The sequence below is a fragment of the Zootoca vivipara genome, chromosome 12 (genome assembly GCF_963506605.1).
Source record: "Zootoca vivipara chromosome 12, rZooViv1.1, whole genome shotgun sequence".
Classification (NCBI taxonomy): domain Eukaryota; kingdom Metazoa; phylum Chordata; class Lepidosauria; order Squamata; family Lacertidae; genus Zootoca; species Zootoca vivipara.
Window position 1 is genome coordinate 13,613,845 of NC_083287.1, and position 18,874 is coordinate 13,632,718.

The 18,874-nt window shown below is 43.5% G+C and overlaps 1 protein-coding gene across 1 annotated transcript in view; it reads right to left on the reverse strand.

The window, feature by feature from the left end:
- The window catches only part of LOC118091883 (collagen alpha-6(VI) chain), a 94,996-nt gene that overhangs the window by 14,396 nt on the left and 61,726 nt on the right, over window positions 1-18,874 (reverse strand). Inside the window, exons 26-35 of the mRNA XM_060281053.1 lie at window positions 18,779-18,841; window positions 16,435-16,497; window positions 15,172-15,222; window positions 12,443-12,478; window positions 11,255-11,317; window positions 8,349-8,411; window positions 6,085-6,120; window positions 4,944-4,980; window positions 2,327-2,338; window positions 1,734-2,227 (exon numbers count right to left, since the gene is read on the reverse strand). Coding sequence (XP_060137036.1) covers window positions 1,734-2,227; window positions 2,327-2,338; window positions 4,944-4,980; window positions 6,085-6,120; window positions 8,349-8,411; window positions 11,255-11,317; window positions 12,443-12,478; window positions 15,172-15,222; window positions 16,435-16,497; window positions 18,779-18,841 — 918 coding nt within the window. The remainder of the gene's footprint in view (window positions 1-1,733; window positions 2,228-2,326; window positions 2,339-4,943; window positions 4,981-6,084; window positions 6,121-8,348; window positions 8,412-11,254; window positions 11,318-12,442; window positions 12,479-15,171; window positions 15,223-16,434; window positions 16,498-18,778; window positions 18,842-18,874) is intronic.

The window sequence follows — 18,874 nt, forward strand, 5'->3', positions numbered from 1 at the left end:
CTCTGTAGAAGTCGTTAAATTGTTGGAATGGGAGTCAAGTATGTGCTTTCACTCTCATGAATACATGCTACAGCAATTAAAAGAAATAGACAATACCGGAATAAACTATAGCTATATTCTGCCAGCCCTAACTTCCACAGGGGTTACGACTCAGGTTCTGTTTACAAACAGTGCTATGTGGACTGAGGTGGAAGAAAGCCAAATCAGATACTGGAAGGACAGATTTCTAGGAGTGAAGGTGCAGAGTGAGCTAATGGAAGTATAAATGCAATGTGTCCATAGAGATTAATTATGCTTTCATCATTATATGACTATGTTGAATCCATTCATGCTGCCCAGATTTTGCTTCAGTGTGCTGTTTCTCTGGTGCAAACACAAATATTCAGTTGGCAATGAATTAAGCTCTAAGTCCTGCAAATTACCATTCACTCCAAAATCTGTAGATGAATTTCCGCATGTCACAAACCAAGATTACAAGCACTTAGAAACATAGAGCTGTGGATTTGGAAGAGACCCCCGAGAGTCGTCTTGCCCACAGCCCGTCCCTGGGTGGGCTCGAACCACCAACTTTCTGGTCAACAGCCAGATGCACCAACCCATTGCGCCACCTCTGAGGTCCACTTGTCTGAACACATTCCTGCTGTTTGGTTATTCTGATGGTGTCTAAAGCAACGTTTTTCTTAAGAGATATCAAAGAGCCTCTTGATCCACCCTCGAAAGCTGTTCTACATTTTCCCAGAACAATTATGTAAAGGTAAAGAGACCCCTGACCGTTAGGTCCAGTCACGAACGACTCTGGGGTTGCGGCGCTCATCTCGCGTTATTGGCCGAGGGAGCCAGCGTACAGCTTCCAGGTCATGTGGTCAGCATGACAAAGCCGCTTCTGGAGAACCAGAGCAGTGCATGGAAACGCCGTTTACCTTCCCGCCGGAGCGGTACCTATTTATCTACTTGCACTTTGACGTACTTTCGAACTGCTGGGTTGGCAGGAGCAGGGACCGAGCAATGGGAGCTCACCCCGTCACGGGGATTCGAACCGCTGACCTTCTGATCAGCAAGCCCTAGGCTCTGTGGTTTAACCCACAGTGCCACCCACATCCTGTAGGACACTTCAAAATCTTGCTATATGTTTCTTAGGGAGCAAGCAACACAGAAACTAGAGCTGAAACTGAAATTCAAAATTTAACCAATGTCCGATTTCACAGTTTGGATTTGTCACTGAAATCAGACCCGCCAAATGTTGACATTCTGATTCAGAATTAAGATTTGAATTCCGCCAGTCTGATTTCCACCTGCTAGTCAATAAGATGTTTGGTTAAAAAAAAAAGTGCAAAATTTACTAAATGCTGTTGCAAATTAGCTGTCAGGTTCTCCTGCAACTGTTGTGACTGAATCCTGGTCTTTACAAACAGCAGATGTGATCAGGTATCTGCTTCCGGGATGCTTGTAGAGTGTGCATTTAGATACTCCCATTTAAATGCTTCTTGGGTGCTTTAAAACAAAAACAAAAACCCACCCCTGCAAGTAGAAAGCTAGATATTAAGCAGATGTTTTCTAGCCCGGCCTTCTCCCTGACATGCTTGCTCTCAGTACAGGGATGTTTTATAGTTCAGAAGAACCACCAAACAGGAGCTTATTTAAGTAGCAAGACCCATTCACTCAGTATGCATTTGCTGACTGGTCATTAATGGTTATCATAATGCCAAAGGAGTTTCCGATTGCAGCCTGCTTACCGAAAAGGCTTGTCTCACATTAGGCACTTCCCTGAGAGCAATGACCACAGGTGTAATATCTAGGGCGCTGAATTCCAATACGGCTGTATTGATGGAGGTGGCATCCTGCGAAGGTCCAGCGGCGAGAAATACCGCAACGTTCCTCATGAGGGCACCTTGACGATGGCGCTTAAAGGCATTCCTGGCCACAAACCTCATGGCCCTTCCAATATTCCGCCTGCCGGAGGACTTCTCCAGTGGAATTCTCTGAATTGCCTCCATCAGAAGCTCCTGCCTCTGGAAGTCGGAGAACCGGACGAGGTACTTCGTATTGGTGTTATAGGACAGAACCGACACCCGTGCGCCAGTTGGGCAATTGCCGCTGCTAATCTCGATACCCTTCAGCAAAGACGTCATGATGTCTTTCATCCTGTCAAAGGATTCCGGGGTGACATCTCCAGACATATCAAGGGCAAACGCTACTTCAGTTGGGTATACTGGACACTTGTTCATACCTTGCAATGGTGGAGGTGAAGAAAAAGGTCAGAGGATTTTCAGGGGGGAAAGATACCTTTTCCTATATGTCCAAACAGAATTTGTTCGAAGCTACTTACCTATACAGCAAGCTGGATGGGATGAAAGAAAGTTGGTTTAATGTCACTTAGTGTCTCTTGGTTTTGTTCATTAACATATAGCATATCCAATAACAACCCTCAAAAACACACGGACAGAACTTGTGTTGAGTAGGGTGGTGACTTTTTCATTTTTTCTCTCAAAAATTATTTCCTGTAGCACAAATGGATGAACTTTTGCCTATTAATGACTGAAATGAGGTATATTCCATTGAAATATTTAAAAAGGTTACGCACAAACCGTTTTTAATTTTTTTGTATGCCGTTTTACCATTTCATAAAATTGATGCTTTTGAATGATGGTGCTGGAGGAGACTCTTGAGAGTCCCATGGACTGCAAGAAGATCAAACCTATCCATTCTGAAGGAAATCAGCCCTGACTGCTCACTGGAAGGACAGATCGTGAAGCTGAGGCTCCAATACTTTGGCCACTTCATGAGAAGAGAAGAATCCCTGGAAAAGACCCTGATGTTGGGAAAGATTGAGGGCACTAGGAGAAGGGGACAACAGAGGATGAGATGGCTGGACAGGGTTCTCAAAGCTACCAACATGAGTCTGACCAAACTGCGGGAGGCACTGGAAGACAGGAGTGCCTGGTGTGCTCTGGTCCATAGGGTCACGAAGAGTCGGAAATGACTAAACAGCTAAACAACAACAACAACAACAACAAAATTGTATTAACAATTCTGTATATATTTCATATCAAGTTTGGACACAACACCACATTCCACAATGGGGAATGTTCTTAGCAACATAGGGTATACAAATGTCACACCTGCGCAAGGTAAAAGCCCCTTTTGGGGACCTCAAAACTCAGCCAGCAGACCCTGCTGGTCATGCTGGGAAAAGAACCTACAGGAGAGGTAGCAAAACATCGTCCTCTTGCGGCGTCTATACTGCTACTGCAGCTAAAAAAAGCTTCCTTGTGTGTTTGATGACCCTATATAATGTTGTGACTCTAAAGCTTGGGTTCAATTTTATATCTGCTTACAGTCACTTCAAAAATGGTAAAAAAAAACTGATAAATAATTTTTTTAAAATCATTTTGTGCATGAGGTTTTTTTAATCAAATCTCTTTGAAAGTAACATTTTATCTAATCTTTAATGAAAGCTCATCAAATTATGATACAGGGAAATGAGGTTGTAAAAAAGTCATCACCCTAGTGTTGAGTCTTTTGCTAGTTGCGACATTCAATGAAAAATTCGCTTTTGGCTTCAGATAAAGCAACGTAGCGGGAGCAGAAATAATGCAGCCACAGCATGTCTTATTTAAGCCGGGGGATTGTGAGTTCAGATTTTAGCCCAGCCATGAAATCGTTGGCTTGGTTTTCACATAACACTAAGCCATGTTTTCTTTATGAGTTCGCCACAAGTTGTCCCTTAGATGATCAGTTAAATCCTGGCTTGTTTCTCTAAACTATGATTTGTTTCCCAGCAGCTCTTGCCTCGTGCCTTTGTAGGTTGATAAGCATATGGGGTGGGGGGTGGCCAAGCAACCATGGTTAAGGAAAGGTACAGGGTTCACACATATTGCCAAACCATAGTTAACACAAGCAACTATGGCTTCCGATTATGGTTTGTTGGCCGTAAACAAACCATAGTTAAGCCACTGGAGAGGGTTTGGAAAATCAGCCAAAACATGCTTTAACATATCATGGCTCATTGTTGTGTGAACGAGGCCGCTGAGTAGCTACGAAAATTGGTATTTTTAGGCTTATTTATAAAATAATACCTCACTATAGCCATTGTGAGGATTAAAGACCATCTGCAAACTGAAGATTTCAGGAGAACATGACCAATTTGAGACAGGTCCTAACTGGAATGCTACTAGTAAATAAAGTCAATTTAGATGCAAAAATTATAATGCGTGTATTTGTAAAGGTTTCATAATTTACCGTTCTCCGTTTTTGTATATTGGGACAGTTTCTACGCAAAAATGGCAGGTGTATGTTCAAAGGACTGATAAAATTAGAATAAGAGAGAGAGAGAGAGCTTTAAACTTTGGGGTGATATTGTAAAAGATAGGTCAACACATTCCAGTGCTGTGTTACTGCTGTTCTCCATTTATAATCCTAACCAAGAATGGCCAGATGCAAAAGAGAGACAGGGTTCTTCCACCTTTAACAGTAGCATTCATAGGGTTGCCAGACTCAATAGAGGACAGGACTTCTGTGCCTTTAATTGCCCTGCTCTCTTTTGAGTCTGGAAGCCTTAAAGAGAAACCAGCAGACCCTTAGCTTGGAAATTAAACAAAGGATCTGCTGGTTTCTCTTTAAGGTTTCCAGACTCAAAAGAGAGCAGGGCAATTAAAGGCACAGAAGTCCTGTCCTCTATTGAGTCTGGCAACCCTAAGCATTCATGAAAAATTTAAACCTGCTGAGATACCTCTTACACACAACTATTAAAGGTGCAGGAGTCCTGTCTTCTTTTGGACACCACAGCTTTTGAGAGTAAGCTCCTTTGACAGGAAAGGGGTCCACTTCTGAAGAAATCCCCCCAATCAAACCTATTTAGTACACACAACCTGCATCAAATTACAACTATCAGATTGGCAAGGCCCTCTGCTAGTCTTTAGTACTAAGAGAAGGTCATTACTTACGGCAGTTTCCTCTGGTGAAGTTAACAAGTTCACAAGGCTGTAGATAAGGGGGGGAACCAATGAGATCTAATAATAATAATAATAATAATAATAATAATAATAATAATAATAATAATAATTTATTATTTGTACCCTGCCCATCTGGCTGAGTCTCCCCAGCCACTCTGGGCGGCTCCCAATTGAATATTAAAACAATACAGCATTAAATATTAAAAACTTCCCTAAACAGTGGCAGACATTAGTTGGAACTGTACCAGTTTCCATGTTTCAGTCCAGATTTCCCACTTCTCTCATCCAATGCCTGCTTCACTGATCATTTGTTGCCCTTTCCTTTAGCAAGGAAGATGTCTTTTAAAAATAGGATAGCTGCTTATTGCTGTTGGAAGGGTGTTCCACAGGGTGGGTGCCACTACCAAGAAGGTCCTCTGTCTGGTTCCCTGTAACCTCACTTCTCACAATGAGGGAACCGCCAGAAGGCCCTCAGAGCTGGACCTCAGTGTCCAGGCTGAACGATGGGGGTGGAGACACTCCTTCAGGTATACAGGACCAAGGCCGTTTAGGGCTTTAATGGTCAACGCCAACACTTTGAATTGTGCTTGGAAACGTACTGGGAGCCAATGTAGGTCTTTCAGGACTGGTATTATATCAACGGTGCAATCCTAGGCATGCCTAAATCACAGCGAGTTCAATGGAACTTAGTCCCAGGTGAGTATGCATAAGGCCCATTCTAAAATACAGCTCTCATTTTTAACAGCCACAACAAATTTTATTTTCTGCCCATGAAATGTCAATTGCCATGTGGGCTTCGGAAGGCAGCATACAACAATCCTAAAACAGCAGGCAATAAATAAATAAAATGCAATTAAATTAACCTGATACAATAAATAACCAGCAGGCTGTAAAAAAAAATGAAGCTCGACAGTGGCAGACATTAGTTGGAACTGTATCAATTTCCATGTTTCAGTCCAGATTTCCCACTTCTCCCATCCAATGCCTGCTTCACTGATCATTTGTTGCCATTTCCTTTAGCAAGGAAGAATTTTGAAGCTCGGCAGTTAAGAACACAATTCTATGTGTATTTTCATTTACTAGTTGATAAGTTTCTGATGCATCAGAAGTGAGGAAGTAGCTTATCGCATACCGTCATTGCTCGTTCGCCTTTTTGTCCTTTATGACCCTGAAAAAGTAGGTACAGTATACATTTAGGAAATCAAATTACCCTCTTCCCCCTTTGCTGTATACACTCGTACATAAATACATACGCACATGCTGATGAACACACCCTGATATGGTGTGTGTGAGAGGGGGGGGGAGTTTAATATATTTTCCCAGTCTGCATCAGTCGGTAGAGCAGGAGACTCTTAAAACTCGTAGTCATGGGTTCAAGTCCCACGTTGGGTAAAAAAGTTCCTGCACTGCATAAACTAGATGATCCTCATTTTCCCTTCCAACTCTACACTTCTACAATTCTATAATTTTATATAATGCTAAGCCAAACCACAAACAAACAAACATGGGGGTTCTCAAGCAGAAGATTGCAGCTGTTTTTCTCTGCTTAGTCTTGCGCCCAAAGTAGGGATGGGTGAATATGTTGATTTCAGTTTCTCATTTTCCCAATCTTAAATTGTGTTCTCCACATTTTCAAATCAGTTTACAATTACTATTTTTTTTTAAAGTCTTCATGAAGATTCATCAGTATTTTTGTGTGATTTCTCCTAATATTTTGCTTAGTATACACATCTTTACATGCAATTTCCCTTTAGTATAATGCATTTCTGTATGTTATTTTCACTAATATATGCCTTTATGGCATATATGAGGATGGCGCCTATACGAGTATAAGTGCCTCGGATGGGTGCAAAACGGAGCCACAACCCCCAGGGTGCACGTTTTCCCTTGGGGAGGCACCACTGTGGGTGGGGAGGGCGCAGCACTCTGCATGTGCTCAGAGGCGTGCTGCTGTGTTGGTGGGCCTCCGAGAGCTTCGAGCAGCCGCCTTCCTCCTCCTGCTGCTGCGAAGTTGAAGCTTCACATTAATTGTTCAAAAGCATGCCAAATGCAAGCTTTTACCTTTCAATAGAAAGTGGTTTGTATCATTGAAAGCTCTGTTATTGTGTTTTTCTTTTAAGACAAAAGATGTTAATGTACAAGTTGTTTTTTCCAAACGAAAACCTCAGTATTCAGGTTAAATTGCCGTGTTGGCACTTTGCGACAAATAAGCGGGTTTTGGGTTGCAGTTCGGGCACTAAGTCTCTAAAAGGTTCGCCATCACTGAGATAGGTCAATTTGCCTTTTAAGATGCAAACTAAATCGATTTTCTCCATCCCTTGGTGGAAACCCAATTCTTGGCTTATCTGGCTTCAGCCAAGGTTCATTCTACAGTTTACCTCTTACGGTTTGTCTGGGGGTGAGACAATGAGCTCAGGTTTGGACATAATACAAAGTTAAACTGTGACTTAGCTCACCAGCTAAGAGAAGTAGAGAAGGAGAAAAGCTCTCTCTGGGAATCCATGTTTCCTAAGTCATGTTTTGGCTTAGCGTTACATGCAAACCGGGCCATATTCCTAACCAATCATGATTCTCGAACGGGACAGCATGTAATGCTTCCTTCAGCTTAAAGGTAAAGGTAAAGGGACCCCTGACCATTAGGTCCAGTCGTGACCGACTCTGGGGTTGCGCGCTCATCTCGCATTATTGGCCGAGGGAGCCGGCGTATAGCTTCCAGGTCATGTGGCCAGCATGACAAAGCCGCTTCTGGCAAACCAGAGCAGCACATGGAAACGCCGTTTACCTTCCCGCTGTAGCGGTTCCTATTTATCTACTTGCATTTTGACGTGCTTTCGAACTGCTAGGTTGGCAGGAGCTGGGACCAAGCAACGGGAGCTCACCCCGTCACAGGGATTCGAACTGCCGACCTTCTGATCAGCAAGCCCTAGGCTCAGTGGTTTAACCACAGCGCCACCTGGCCCTTCAGCTTGCAATGCTGGTATTCCTTCATGGAGCACAGATGCAGGCAATACTTAGTATATTTTCCCACACATCCTAATTCTTTGGAGTACAATGCCTTACCCCTCGGGTAGAATAATGCAGTCCCTGGGAGAGAATGTTCAGTTCAGAATAAATTGATTTCTGTGTATATCCACAGTTTGCTATTGCTATCAAGATTCTAGATTGAACTCAAAATCCTTCTTGCCCCCACCCCAGATTCTTTCACACATATATGGAGCAACTTTGAAAAGGAAAGCATAATTTGAATTCAACCCAAACTACTTCTATACTGTGCTGTTGATTTTGCAGGTGAAACTAATAGCCGTATTTTTGTTTGTATCCGGAAAATGTAATCTGATAATGTAGTTTCAGCTATATTTGGTTTCATAGTTCAATATTAATCTGTATTTCTTTTACCATTCTTCCAGGTTCTCCCCAGCGTCCTGGATCACCAACTGCTCCTGGTGTTCCACCACGGCCCTTTAAAAATGCAAAGCCCCCATTAAAATAACAAAACTTTTTTCAGGCTTCATAAGCGAAAACAAAAGGTTTGGAGGTTTTTTCGGGTTGGCGGGAAATTCCAGTTTTTGAAAGTTTCATTTTTGAGGTCCCTTCCAAAGTCTTGGAGAATTTCAGCTCCCTTGAAATGAAATTTCAGGTACCAGTGAAATGCCTCCCCCCCCCCCGGTTCTCTGCCTGTGAATAAAGTAAGGCAGCTGTGGATTAAATATTATTTCACATTATTTTAATATTGCTAAAGATAGCAAATGAGCTTGGAGCCTGCTCCTACCAATTCTTCTTTCTCAAGCAGCGTTTGAAACTCCCATTGTTCTAGGTGAGTTTTGCGACAGGGAATTTCATAAACGTGAGCAGTTTCTGAGCTCTGGGCACAGTACAGCATTTACTCAGAAGTAAATCCCAACCAAGTTCAATGGGGCTTCCTCCCAAGTAAAACGTGCATGGATTGGGGACCTGAAAACTTTCTTTTCTTTTAAACCCAACATTTTTTGTTTAGGTTTTAGTTGCCTTGTTTAGTGTACTTTTAATGTATGATGTGCTTTTAATTTGAAATATACTAGCCAGTTAGTTATGGTGGTTTAAAGAGTGCATGTTGAAGGGTTATCTACTGTACTTCAGACTCTCTCAATGATGCTTAAAATCAAAATAAATCTGAAATGGGATCACTGAAGGACCCTTAAGTCTTAGGTTTGCAAAGTGGTCACTCAAGGTGGGTGTCTCTGCCATCAGTTGTATAGGCCTTTAATATGTGTTAATTGTGGTGCCAAAAAGATATACAGTGGTACCTCGGCTTACAAACACTTCGGGTTACAGACTCCGCTAATCCGGAAGTAGTACCTCAAGTTAAGAACTTTGCCCCAGGATGAGAACAGAAATTGTGCGGCGGCAGTGTGGCGGCAGCGGGAAGCCCCATTAGCTAAAGTGGTACCTCAGGTTAAGAACAGTTTCAGGTTAAGAACGGACCTCCGGAACAAATTACACTGGAACCTTGGTTTATGAACACCTCGGTTTATGAATTTTCGGTTTATGAACGCCGCGGACCCATCTGGAACGGATTAATTCATTTTCCATTACTTTCAATGGGAAAGTTTGCTTCAGTTTATGAACGCTTCAGTTTATGAACAGACTTCCGGAACCAATTACACCCATGCTTCAGTTTATGAACGCTTCAGTTTAAGTACTCCGCGGACCCGTCTGGAACGGATTAATCCACTTTCCATTACTTTCAATGGGAAAGTTTGCTTCAGTTTATGAACGCTTACTCCACGGACCGTCTGGAACGGATTAATTCACTTTCCATTACTTTCAATGGGAAAGTTCGCTTCAGTTTATGAACGCTTCAGTTTATGAACAGACTTCCGGAACAAATTGTGTTCATAAACCGAGGTACCATTGTAAGTTCATAACCAGAGGTACCACTGTATTTATATGAAGGAAAGGGGACGTGGAGAGAATCCAGGGCTTGTCTGCAGAGTGAAAGGAAAAGAGGGCCTTTTCCCGCCTCCCCATTTCCATCCACTCTCTGAAGACTGGAGACGAGACCCTCTTAAGAATATTAGGGAGGTGGGCGGGGAAGCACGGCTTTGTTTTTTGCAGTCTTCCGATAAGGACTAGACCATGTGAAAAATGAACATTATATTTTAGCTGCAATTCGTTCATTTTCAGCTTTGTATTCTTGTCATAGCTGCCAAGTACCCCATTTCCCCCGGGAAACCCCTGTATTTTCTTACCGTTTTCCGCAGATGTCCCGAATGGCAAAATACCCCGTATTCCCCTGGATTACGGAGCTCCTGCCGGCGGCCATGAAGTCGCTTCTACGCACTTCCGGACATGTGTAGAAGCGACTTCCGATGCTGCTGTGCCCATTTCCAAAATGTCCGCAGCGCCAGAAGTCGCTTCTACGCATGTCCGAAAGTGCGTAGAAGCGACTTCCGGTGCTGCGCCACTGCTGATCCCGGATTTTTCCATCCGGAACTTGGCACCTATGATTCTTGTTATGAAAAAAAGTGCGCCTAGACGTTCTGTTGTTGCGCCCGTAACCTTGATTTAAGGTGCCGTTTAGCTCCTAGCTTTCATATCTCCATTTCTAACACTGCTCTGAAGTGTTACTTCCTTCCTCTATCGGTATGAAATAATAATAAATTTTCCTTCAGTAATAACTCACCCCAAATGGATCAGAAGTGCATTTGTTTTGCAAAAAGCACCACACACTACATGACACTAAGTGAGTACTTCCCACCCTACCTCTGTGTTGCATTTGTGCTGAAGATCTACGAGTACACAAATAAATATATATGACAAACATAAATAAATAAACAGTAAACATCCGTTATAAAAACACCACTTGGTCCCAGAAATAACTGGAGATCTACAGTATATTGTCAATTAAAACAGATACTCTACTGGTTTTTCCCTAATAAGATTTTAAAAATTATCTGTGGTGCACAGAAACATTTCGTTTTTCTTTTTCAGTGGCCTCGAAATGTTGAATAATTCCAGAGAATATTCAGCAAATTCCCACAGATGGGGGGGGGCGGATTTTGAGTGGCTATTTTCACACAGCTCTGAGGCATTATTAGACTGTCACAAATTGCGGCAAATGGATTCTAGCTTAAGGCATCTGAAAGAAACCATCAGGAGTTTTAAGAACCATTATAAAGAGAACTCTCCTTTCTCACATATCAAACCATTTGAAGAAGTGTGCATGCACACGAAAGCTCATACCAAAATAAAAACTTAGTTGGTCTTTAAGGTGCTACTGAAGGAATTTTTTAATTTCATTTAGGATTGTTTATCATCCTCACCCTTTGTCCTCTAATTCCTTTGGCACCTTTATCTCCAGGAATGCCGGGCTCTCCATCTTCTCCCTAGAAAGGAATCAGAAGTAGAGTTTCGCAGCTAAGAGCCAAGCTAGACATTGCTCCTGTTTGGATTGCTTATCCTTTCCTTGCACGAAAAGAAAGTTAATTTGGATCAAAGCCATTGTGTGTGGCGTGCCTTTGTCCTTTTATGGCAGCCCTAATCGAACGGGTTCCTCTCATTTATTGCCCATAACCTCATTTTCCTTCCTGAGGGAAACCCAAAGCAGCTAACAGAGAATGGAAAAACTTTATTGATACTGAATATGTTAATTATGCTGGTATTTTGTTCTAATTAGGAGAATAATCAATATAACAAAACATAGCAACTATCGCAATATTCCAAAGCAACACTCATGTCTAAACGATAATCCATTCAATTGTATTAAATACGTAAGGAATAATTCAAAAAGGGTCCTCTTTCTGGCCAGGGTGTCACCACCCCCAAATCTAGCTTAATGTGTACAAAGATCAGAGCTCCTTCTTCACTAGAAGGTTTTATACCAGTGGGGAGTGCATTATCCTGCCGCCGTCCCAAGGCTGCAGAGGAGAAAAAGGGTATGCATTTAGCCACTTTGTGGCTTCCGAACTGGACCAGGGCTGTGGTGCAAGGTCAAAGTGTTAGGAATCCCCCTGCCTGCCCCGAATCATGGCCCCAATCCACACTTCTAGTTAAAGACTATGAAATTAAGGGATGTACCACTCAAAAGGTAAAGGACCCCTGGACAGTTAAGTCCAGTCAAAGGCAAATATGGGGTTGCGACGCCCATCTCACTTTCAGGCCGAGGGAGCCACCGTTTGTCCACAGACAGCTTTCCGTGTCATGTGTCCAGCATGACTAAACCGCTTCTGGCTCAACAGAACACAGTGACAGAAACCAGAGCACACGGAAATGTCGTTTACCTTCCTGCCACAACAGTACCTATTTATCTACTTGCACTGGCGTGCTTTCGAACTGCTATGTTGACAGGAGCTGGGATAGAGCAACAGGAGCTCACTCTGTTGGGGATTCGAATCACAGACCTTCTGATTGGCAAACCCAAGAGGCTCAGTGGTTTAGACCCCAGCGCCACCCGCATCAAAACAACCCATACAGGAAACATAAATGAGTCACAGTAGGAGTATATGCAATACCTGCAGTCCAGGGTTTCCAGGAAATCCAGGCTGCCCCTGGAATTAAAGAAACAGAAACAAAACTTTGATCTCATGTGACTTCCTTGCTGGCTGTTTCACATGTTGCTTTAAAAAGAATAGAAAACATTGCTCTAGTTTTTTTTCCTTTTAGATTAAACACATTTGCAATTTGGTATCTGTAGTGGGGTGTGTGTTGTATTGCTTTACATATGCAACTATTTTAACTCCTTATAAATGCAAATGCCATTATATATATTATATAAGTTTTACTCAGGGCAAGCCCATTGAAATGAATGGGCCATACATAGTGATGTTCATTCATTTCAGTAGGTATACTCTGAGTAAACCCAAGTTGAATGTGTCATCGAATGTGTCTGGTGTCATATCCCAGGCAGCTTTTCTTACACCTCATGGTCACTCCAACAGTAATGGAGTTATCTGCCTCATTAGAAAAGTTAACCATCAGCTTAAGAAACCTGATCTGCTGGTACTGTATAGTGGGCAAGACTCCTCTCTTCCTCCATATGATCCTAATCACATGGAAGATAATGCCTGAATAGGGTGGAGCATACGAAAATGTCACAATGGCATTACACCAGTCACCCAGGTGAGTTACCCTGGCATCAAAGGAGAGGTAGAATAATGCAATAATGGAGGTGCAGTTTAGTGCACTGTCCAAATCAATAATGCACCACAGTGGCAAAGTGTGGAGGGGGTTGCGGGGAGGTTGCCCTGGGCACAAAATTTGTTGGGGTCGCGCAATTACAGCACCCAGTGCTGCCTCAATACAGCTTCCGGCACTGGGCTCTGTTGAAAACAGCTTCTCCATGCAAAACAGGAAATGACCTCGCCAGACAATGGAGCGACTCTTCTTATCTCTATGGCTGCGATCTCCTGGGTAACGCAGGTGTTTTAGGCAGTTGAATGCACATGCGTACACTGTCTGTTTCCTTCCTTCCCTCCCTCCCACCTAGCCCCTATGAGCAGCCCCGGGCACTGGCAACCCACGCTACGCCACTGATGCAGCATCAGGAAGCAAGTTCAAGAAAGAGCAGGAGAGTGAATCCTCAGCTGGTCACAGTAAAGCCCGTACGATCCATTCACCCTGCCAAAGCATCCTTCCACATTCCACCAGAAGGGCTAACTTTCCATGAAATTAGTCCTTATACATCTCCTTCTGTACTTTTTGGACGACCGTCAGACTCCAGAATACTATAATTGATATAGGACAGATTGCCGTGCTTCTTTCCCAATCACAACTATTTATCATGCATTGGAAGTGTTGAGCGATGCGTTCCATTCCACTGTTTGCTTTGGACACTAGAAAAAAACGGCAGGCAAATATCCAGATCTCCAGGTAATGCAACACAACAAACATTTATACTGGCTTTTAATGTTGGTTTCGAATGGAATCTATTCAGCAACATGGGTCCCTTGTCAGTTATGGAACGGCTTGCGCTTGTGGCGTTGTGAGCTGTCCACAATCAACAATGGAACATTACCAAGGTGCTCTGCCTCACTCTCATCCGAAGGAGGCCTCTTGGCACTTTTTTTCATAAAGCTTCACTCCACATGACTATGCAAAGCCAGAACCTGAGCCAGCATGACAAAGGAAGCAAACTATGCTATGAATTGGCTTCCCTCTCTTCTGGGAATGAGGCGATTTAGGACTCTGCGAGTGGTGTGCATGCATTGGGCCCTGAGCGCTGTCTCAAAGCCCAGAAAGCGAGGCGTTGGGCTTTGGGAAGGAGGCATGAGGCTCTGGTAGGATTCTCGAGTCCTCCCACCTCCTTCCCAAAGCCTAGTTAGCACTTTCCCAGCTTTGGGAAGGAGGTGGGAGGGCTCTAGGATTCTGGCCTTGCACAGGGCACCAAAACCACCATGAAGCTGGGCTTACCGAAGCATAACGACTTGGATGTAAGCGTTGCTTTGTTCTGCTCCGGACCCTTTTTGCACACAGTCACTACAAGCACACTTCTCTGATCCCTAACAGTAAATTAATAAGCATTCCTGCATTAACAAAGATTAGGATTCCCATGCCCAAGCATGCAAACAGACCCAAGATTTTGGAAACCGCTCACGGTGGTGACACACATCCATATACGGGTGCAAGTGTGATCAGAGGCACTTTTAACAGACTGGTTGGCAAGCATGGGCTGTGTTTGCAAAAAAATATGAGAATGGTTACATCCCCAATGTGTGATTTAGCTCGGCCAGTAGAGCACGAGACTCTTAATCTCAGGGCAAAATTTGGGCAAAAGATTCCTGCGCTGCAGGACCTGGTGACCTTTGTGGCCCCTTCCAAGTCAACAATTCAATGATTCTATGAGTCTGTTCAACAGTGCTCAATAAATCCATATAACTATTGGAGGCCCAATCCACCAGGAACATCTGCAGAAGCCCAAAAGCAACTAAAGAAATCTGTGCAAGGGCAGTCTCGTTTTATTTTAATGAGGTTTCCATAAGAGACATCCTAAAAGATTGCACTGCCTGCTGTTAGTGGTTGTCATTAATGATGATCATCACTGTGTTGCTGTATAGCAGGGATGGTGAAGCTGTTGCCCTACAGATGTTGCCAGACTCTAACTTGCATGAACCCCAGCTAGTACAGCTAACGCTCAAGGTTCATGGGGGTGTAGTCCCAAAAAAATCTGTAGGGCCACAGGTTCCCTACCCCTGCTGAAGATTGATAGTTGACTGCGACCGAAACTTCACAGCATGGCTCTCACCTTTGCTCCTTTTCTTCCTCGTATACCATAGCCATTGTCGCCATCTAGCCCCTGAAAGGAATAGAAAAATCAAAAGAATGTTTTTAAAAAGACCTTTGGGGCCGGCCCTACCATTAGACAGAGTGAGTATAGTTAGAGTCCTGAAAGGACAGCAAATTGCTAGGATTGCATTCAGCTAAGTTCTATTCAAAGGAGACCGGCTGAAACAAATGGACCTGAGTTAGCTACAGTGGTACCTCGCAAGACGAATGCCCTGCAAGACGAATTTTTCGCAAGACGAATGCATCTTGCAATCTGATGGTGATTCGCAAGACGAATTCGTTTTGCAAAAAATCCGTCTTGCGAATTGCAGTTTACCATAGGAATGCAATGAAATTTAATTAATGCGTTCCTATGGGCAAAAAAAGAAACTTCAATGCATTCCTATGGGAAACCGCGATCCGCAAGACGAATTTTTCACAAAATGAATTGACTCGCGGAACGAATTAAATTTGTCTTACGAGGCACCGCTGTATGTCCATTAACTTCAGTGTGTCTTATTCTGAGAATGACTAGCTCTGGACACCACCCTTAATCACTAAGTTTATTATTATAGCGTTTTTATTGATAAGTTTGTGGGTTTTCTTTCTCTGGTGCCAAAATAACACCACTAGCCTTAGGTACGATTCACCTGGATTGGAAGGAGAAAACATTTACCGGTCTGCCTCAGGCAGCAAATTATCTTGGGCTTCCCCTGGTTGTAAAAATGGGACTCTGAAGTCTCTGCAGGGTTTTGGGACAAAATCTTGATTGCAACAGCAAATGGATGTATCGGAGAAGAAATTACTGGCATCTTGGCATGAAACCCACAAACTGTATCCCTGGCACATCTTGACTTTTTATATTTCACTCATTCTACGGGACAAGTTTCTTCATGCGGTTTTACTCTTGGGAACCATTGTCGAGATCCGGCAGCAATATCTTCAGAAGTGTCCAAATTGGTGCAGTTTGGAATGTTTTGGTCTGCCACCTGGATTCAAGATGGTGGCTGATAGATTTTTTTAAAAAAGCTCCTCCATCTTGGGAACCGCCGTGCCAAGTTTGTCAATGATATCTCAGGAGGTTTCCAAATGCGTAGGGAACAGACAGAAAGATGGACAGACACATGACTTTCCATTTGAGGAAGAAAAGGGATGAAGGAAAATCAAACAGAGCAACGGTTCTTTTTCAGAGGTGGAGAGAAATTCAGTCACAAACGTCAAGACTCAGAAAGGCAAAACTCACAGTCAAGCCTCTTGGTCCAGGTAGCCCCTGTTGGCCTTTTTCTCCAAGATCACCATGTTCTCCCTTTCACGCAGTACAAAACAGAGATTAACCATTAAATATGGATCAATAGTACAGTCCAACTTTATTGTTTTGGTGTCTATAGCCTAGCTCTCAATGAGGCGGCAAACTCAGGACTGAAAGTGGGGGCTTCCATAATGGTCAAAATAATCCCCTTTACAAAGAAAACTAGATTTCAGACAGAAGGCTTCTAGCCTAGCCTTCTCCCTGACAGACTGCTGATTATATGATTATATGAAACACTGGTTACCATTAGAGTTGATGAAGCTTTGGGTGAAATGTTCAGACATGTGTGAAGGGACATGTAAGCACCTCATCCTACCAGTAGTACCCACCTATAGAAAAACTAGGACTCAAGTATCGCCATGAGGAAAAGGCTAGGCCAGAGAAGTCTATGGAACTTATTTAGGGTTGCCATATTTCAAATAGTAAGAATCAAGACACAAAAAGCATTTGGGGGTGGGGATCGTCCCAAAAGTTGTTGAGCTTCCTGGTTCTGTTTGCAAAACCCCAGACATTTTGCTGATTTTTCAAAATTTTCCCCTGTATACTAAGTATTTTAAATACAGCTCATTTATTTTTCCCCTGTATACGTTTTGTTGGACGTATGGCAACCCTAACTTATTTTAAATGGCAGATGGTACCAAATACTAGGCTATCTGTAAGAGTTATTTTCTTTTATTTTAAAATACCGCCCCCCCACCCCCCATGTTAGATATGGATGATCACCATCATGAGCTCCACAACTCAGTGAGCCATTTGAAGTAAAGACAGCTGTTAGCAACCAACAGCATTTTCATTCCAGAGAATTTTAGTGAGTTTGAGCAGGGGACTGAACAGGGCAGGAGGCAGGGAGGTAAAGAGTAGGTGCCACCAATGCCAGGCAGAGCCAACGGAGTGGCAGCACGCGCGCACACACACACACACACACACACACACACGTCCTCTTCTGCTGATCTTAGGAGAAAATGGCAGCCCTTTTAAGTATTCTGACCTCCTCCCAAGTCATTTAAGGCAGTGGTCCTCAACCCTCGGGCCACGGACCGGTACCGGTCCGTGGATCAATTGGTACCGGGCCGCCCAAGAAACATTAAATACAATTAAATTAAAATTATTAAATCAAAACAATCTAAATAAAATATAAACAGTCAACGTCCCCCCCTTAGCGGGCCGCAAAACAATCAACGTCCCCCCCTCAGCGGGCCGCAGTAAAATGATCAAACGTTGACTGGTCCGCGGTGATAAAAAGGTTGGGGAGCACTGATTTAAGGGAGGGGTTGCCAGCCTGGCACCCATGGGCACAAGGGTGCCCACCAATGCCAGCGAGGTGTGATGGCGACTTCTTTCTTTCTTTCTTTCTTTCTTTCTTTCTTTCTTTCTTTCTTTTCAGCGTTTATTAGCATAACAGGGAGCCTTCCCATACTTCCCATACTAAACAGCCTCGGTCCAGTGTACCTGAAGGAGTGTCTCCACCCCCATCGTTCTGCCCAGACACTGAGGTCCAGCGCCAAGGGCCTTCTGGTGGTTCCCTCGCTGCGAGAAGCCAAGTTACAGGGAACCAGGCAGAGGGCCTTCTCAGTAGTGGCACCCGCCCTGTGGAACGCCCTCCCATCAGATGTCAAAGAGAAAAACAACTACCAGACATTTAGAAGAAATCTGAAGGCAGCCCTGTTTAGGGAAGCTTTTAATGTTTAATAGATTGTTGTATTTTAATATTCTGTTGGAAGCCGCCCAGAGTGGCTGGGGAAACCCAGCCAGATGGGCGGGGTATAAATAATAAATTGTTGTTGTTGTTGTTGTTGTTGTTGTTGTTGTTGTTGTTACTGTTCTGTGTTGCTGTTTCTTTTTCTGCTCTGCCATTTTGTGTCATGCAATGCCCCTAACAGCCACCATTTTGTGTTACGCCGCACATCCCATGGCGGCCATTTTGTGACTGGCACCCACGGAATTTTCTCAAAATTCCATATGTACCCACCAGCCCCCAAAAGTTTGCAGCCCCTGATTTAGGCCATTCATCAAGGGGATAACTAGTGCTTTGAATTGCAAGAGAAATAGGCAGCAGCCAGTGAAGTCGATACAAAAGTGGACTCGCTTGTTCCAAAGGACAAGCTCCAGATACATTTTGTACCGAGTATAAAAGTACAAAAATATTTACAGCCCTGCTCAATTGCTACGCAGGGCTGTTCTTTATACTGGACAAAACGAAGGCTGCGTTTTACTTCGAAAGAAACGTGTTCAGACACTTTGTCGAAACACAAAAGGTACTGTTGAAATCAGTTCTTACCTTTTGACCTCGAGGTCCTTCTTTCCCTATGGAGCCGGGCGCGCCATCGATTCCTTGACTACCCTCCAATCAGAAACACATATCAAAAGTCACATT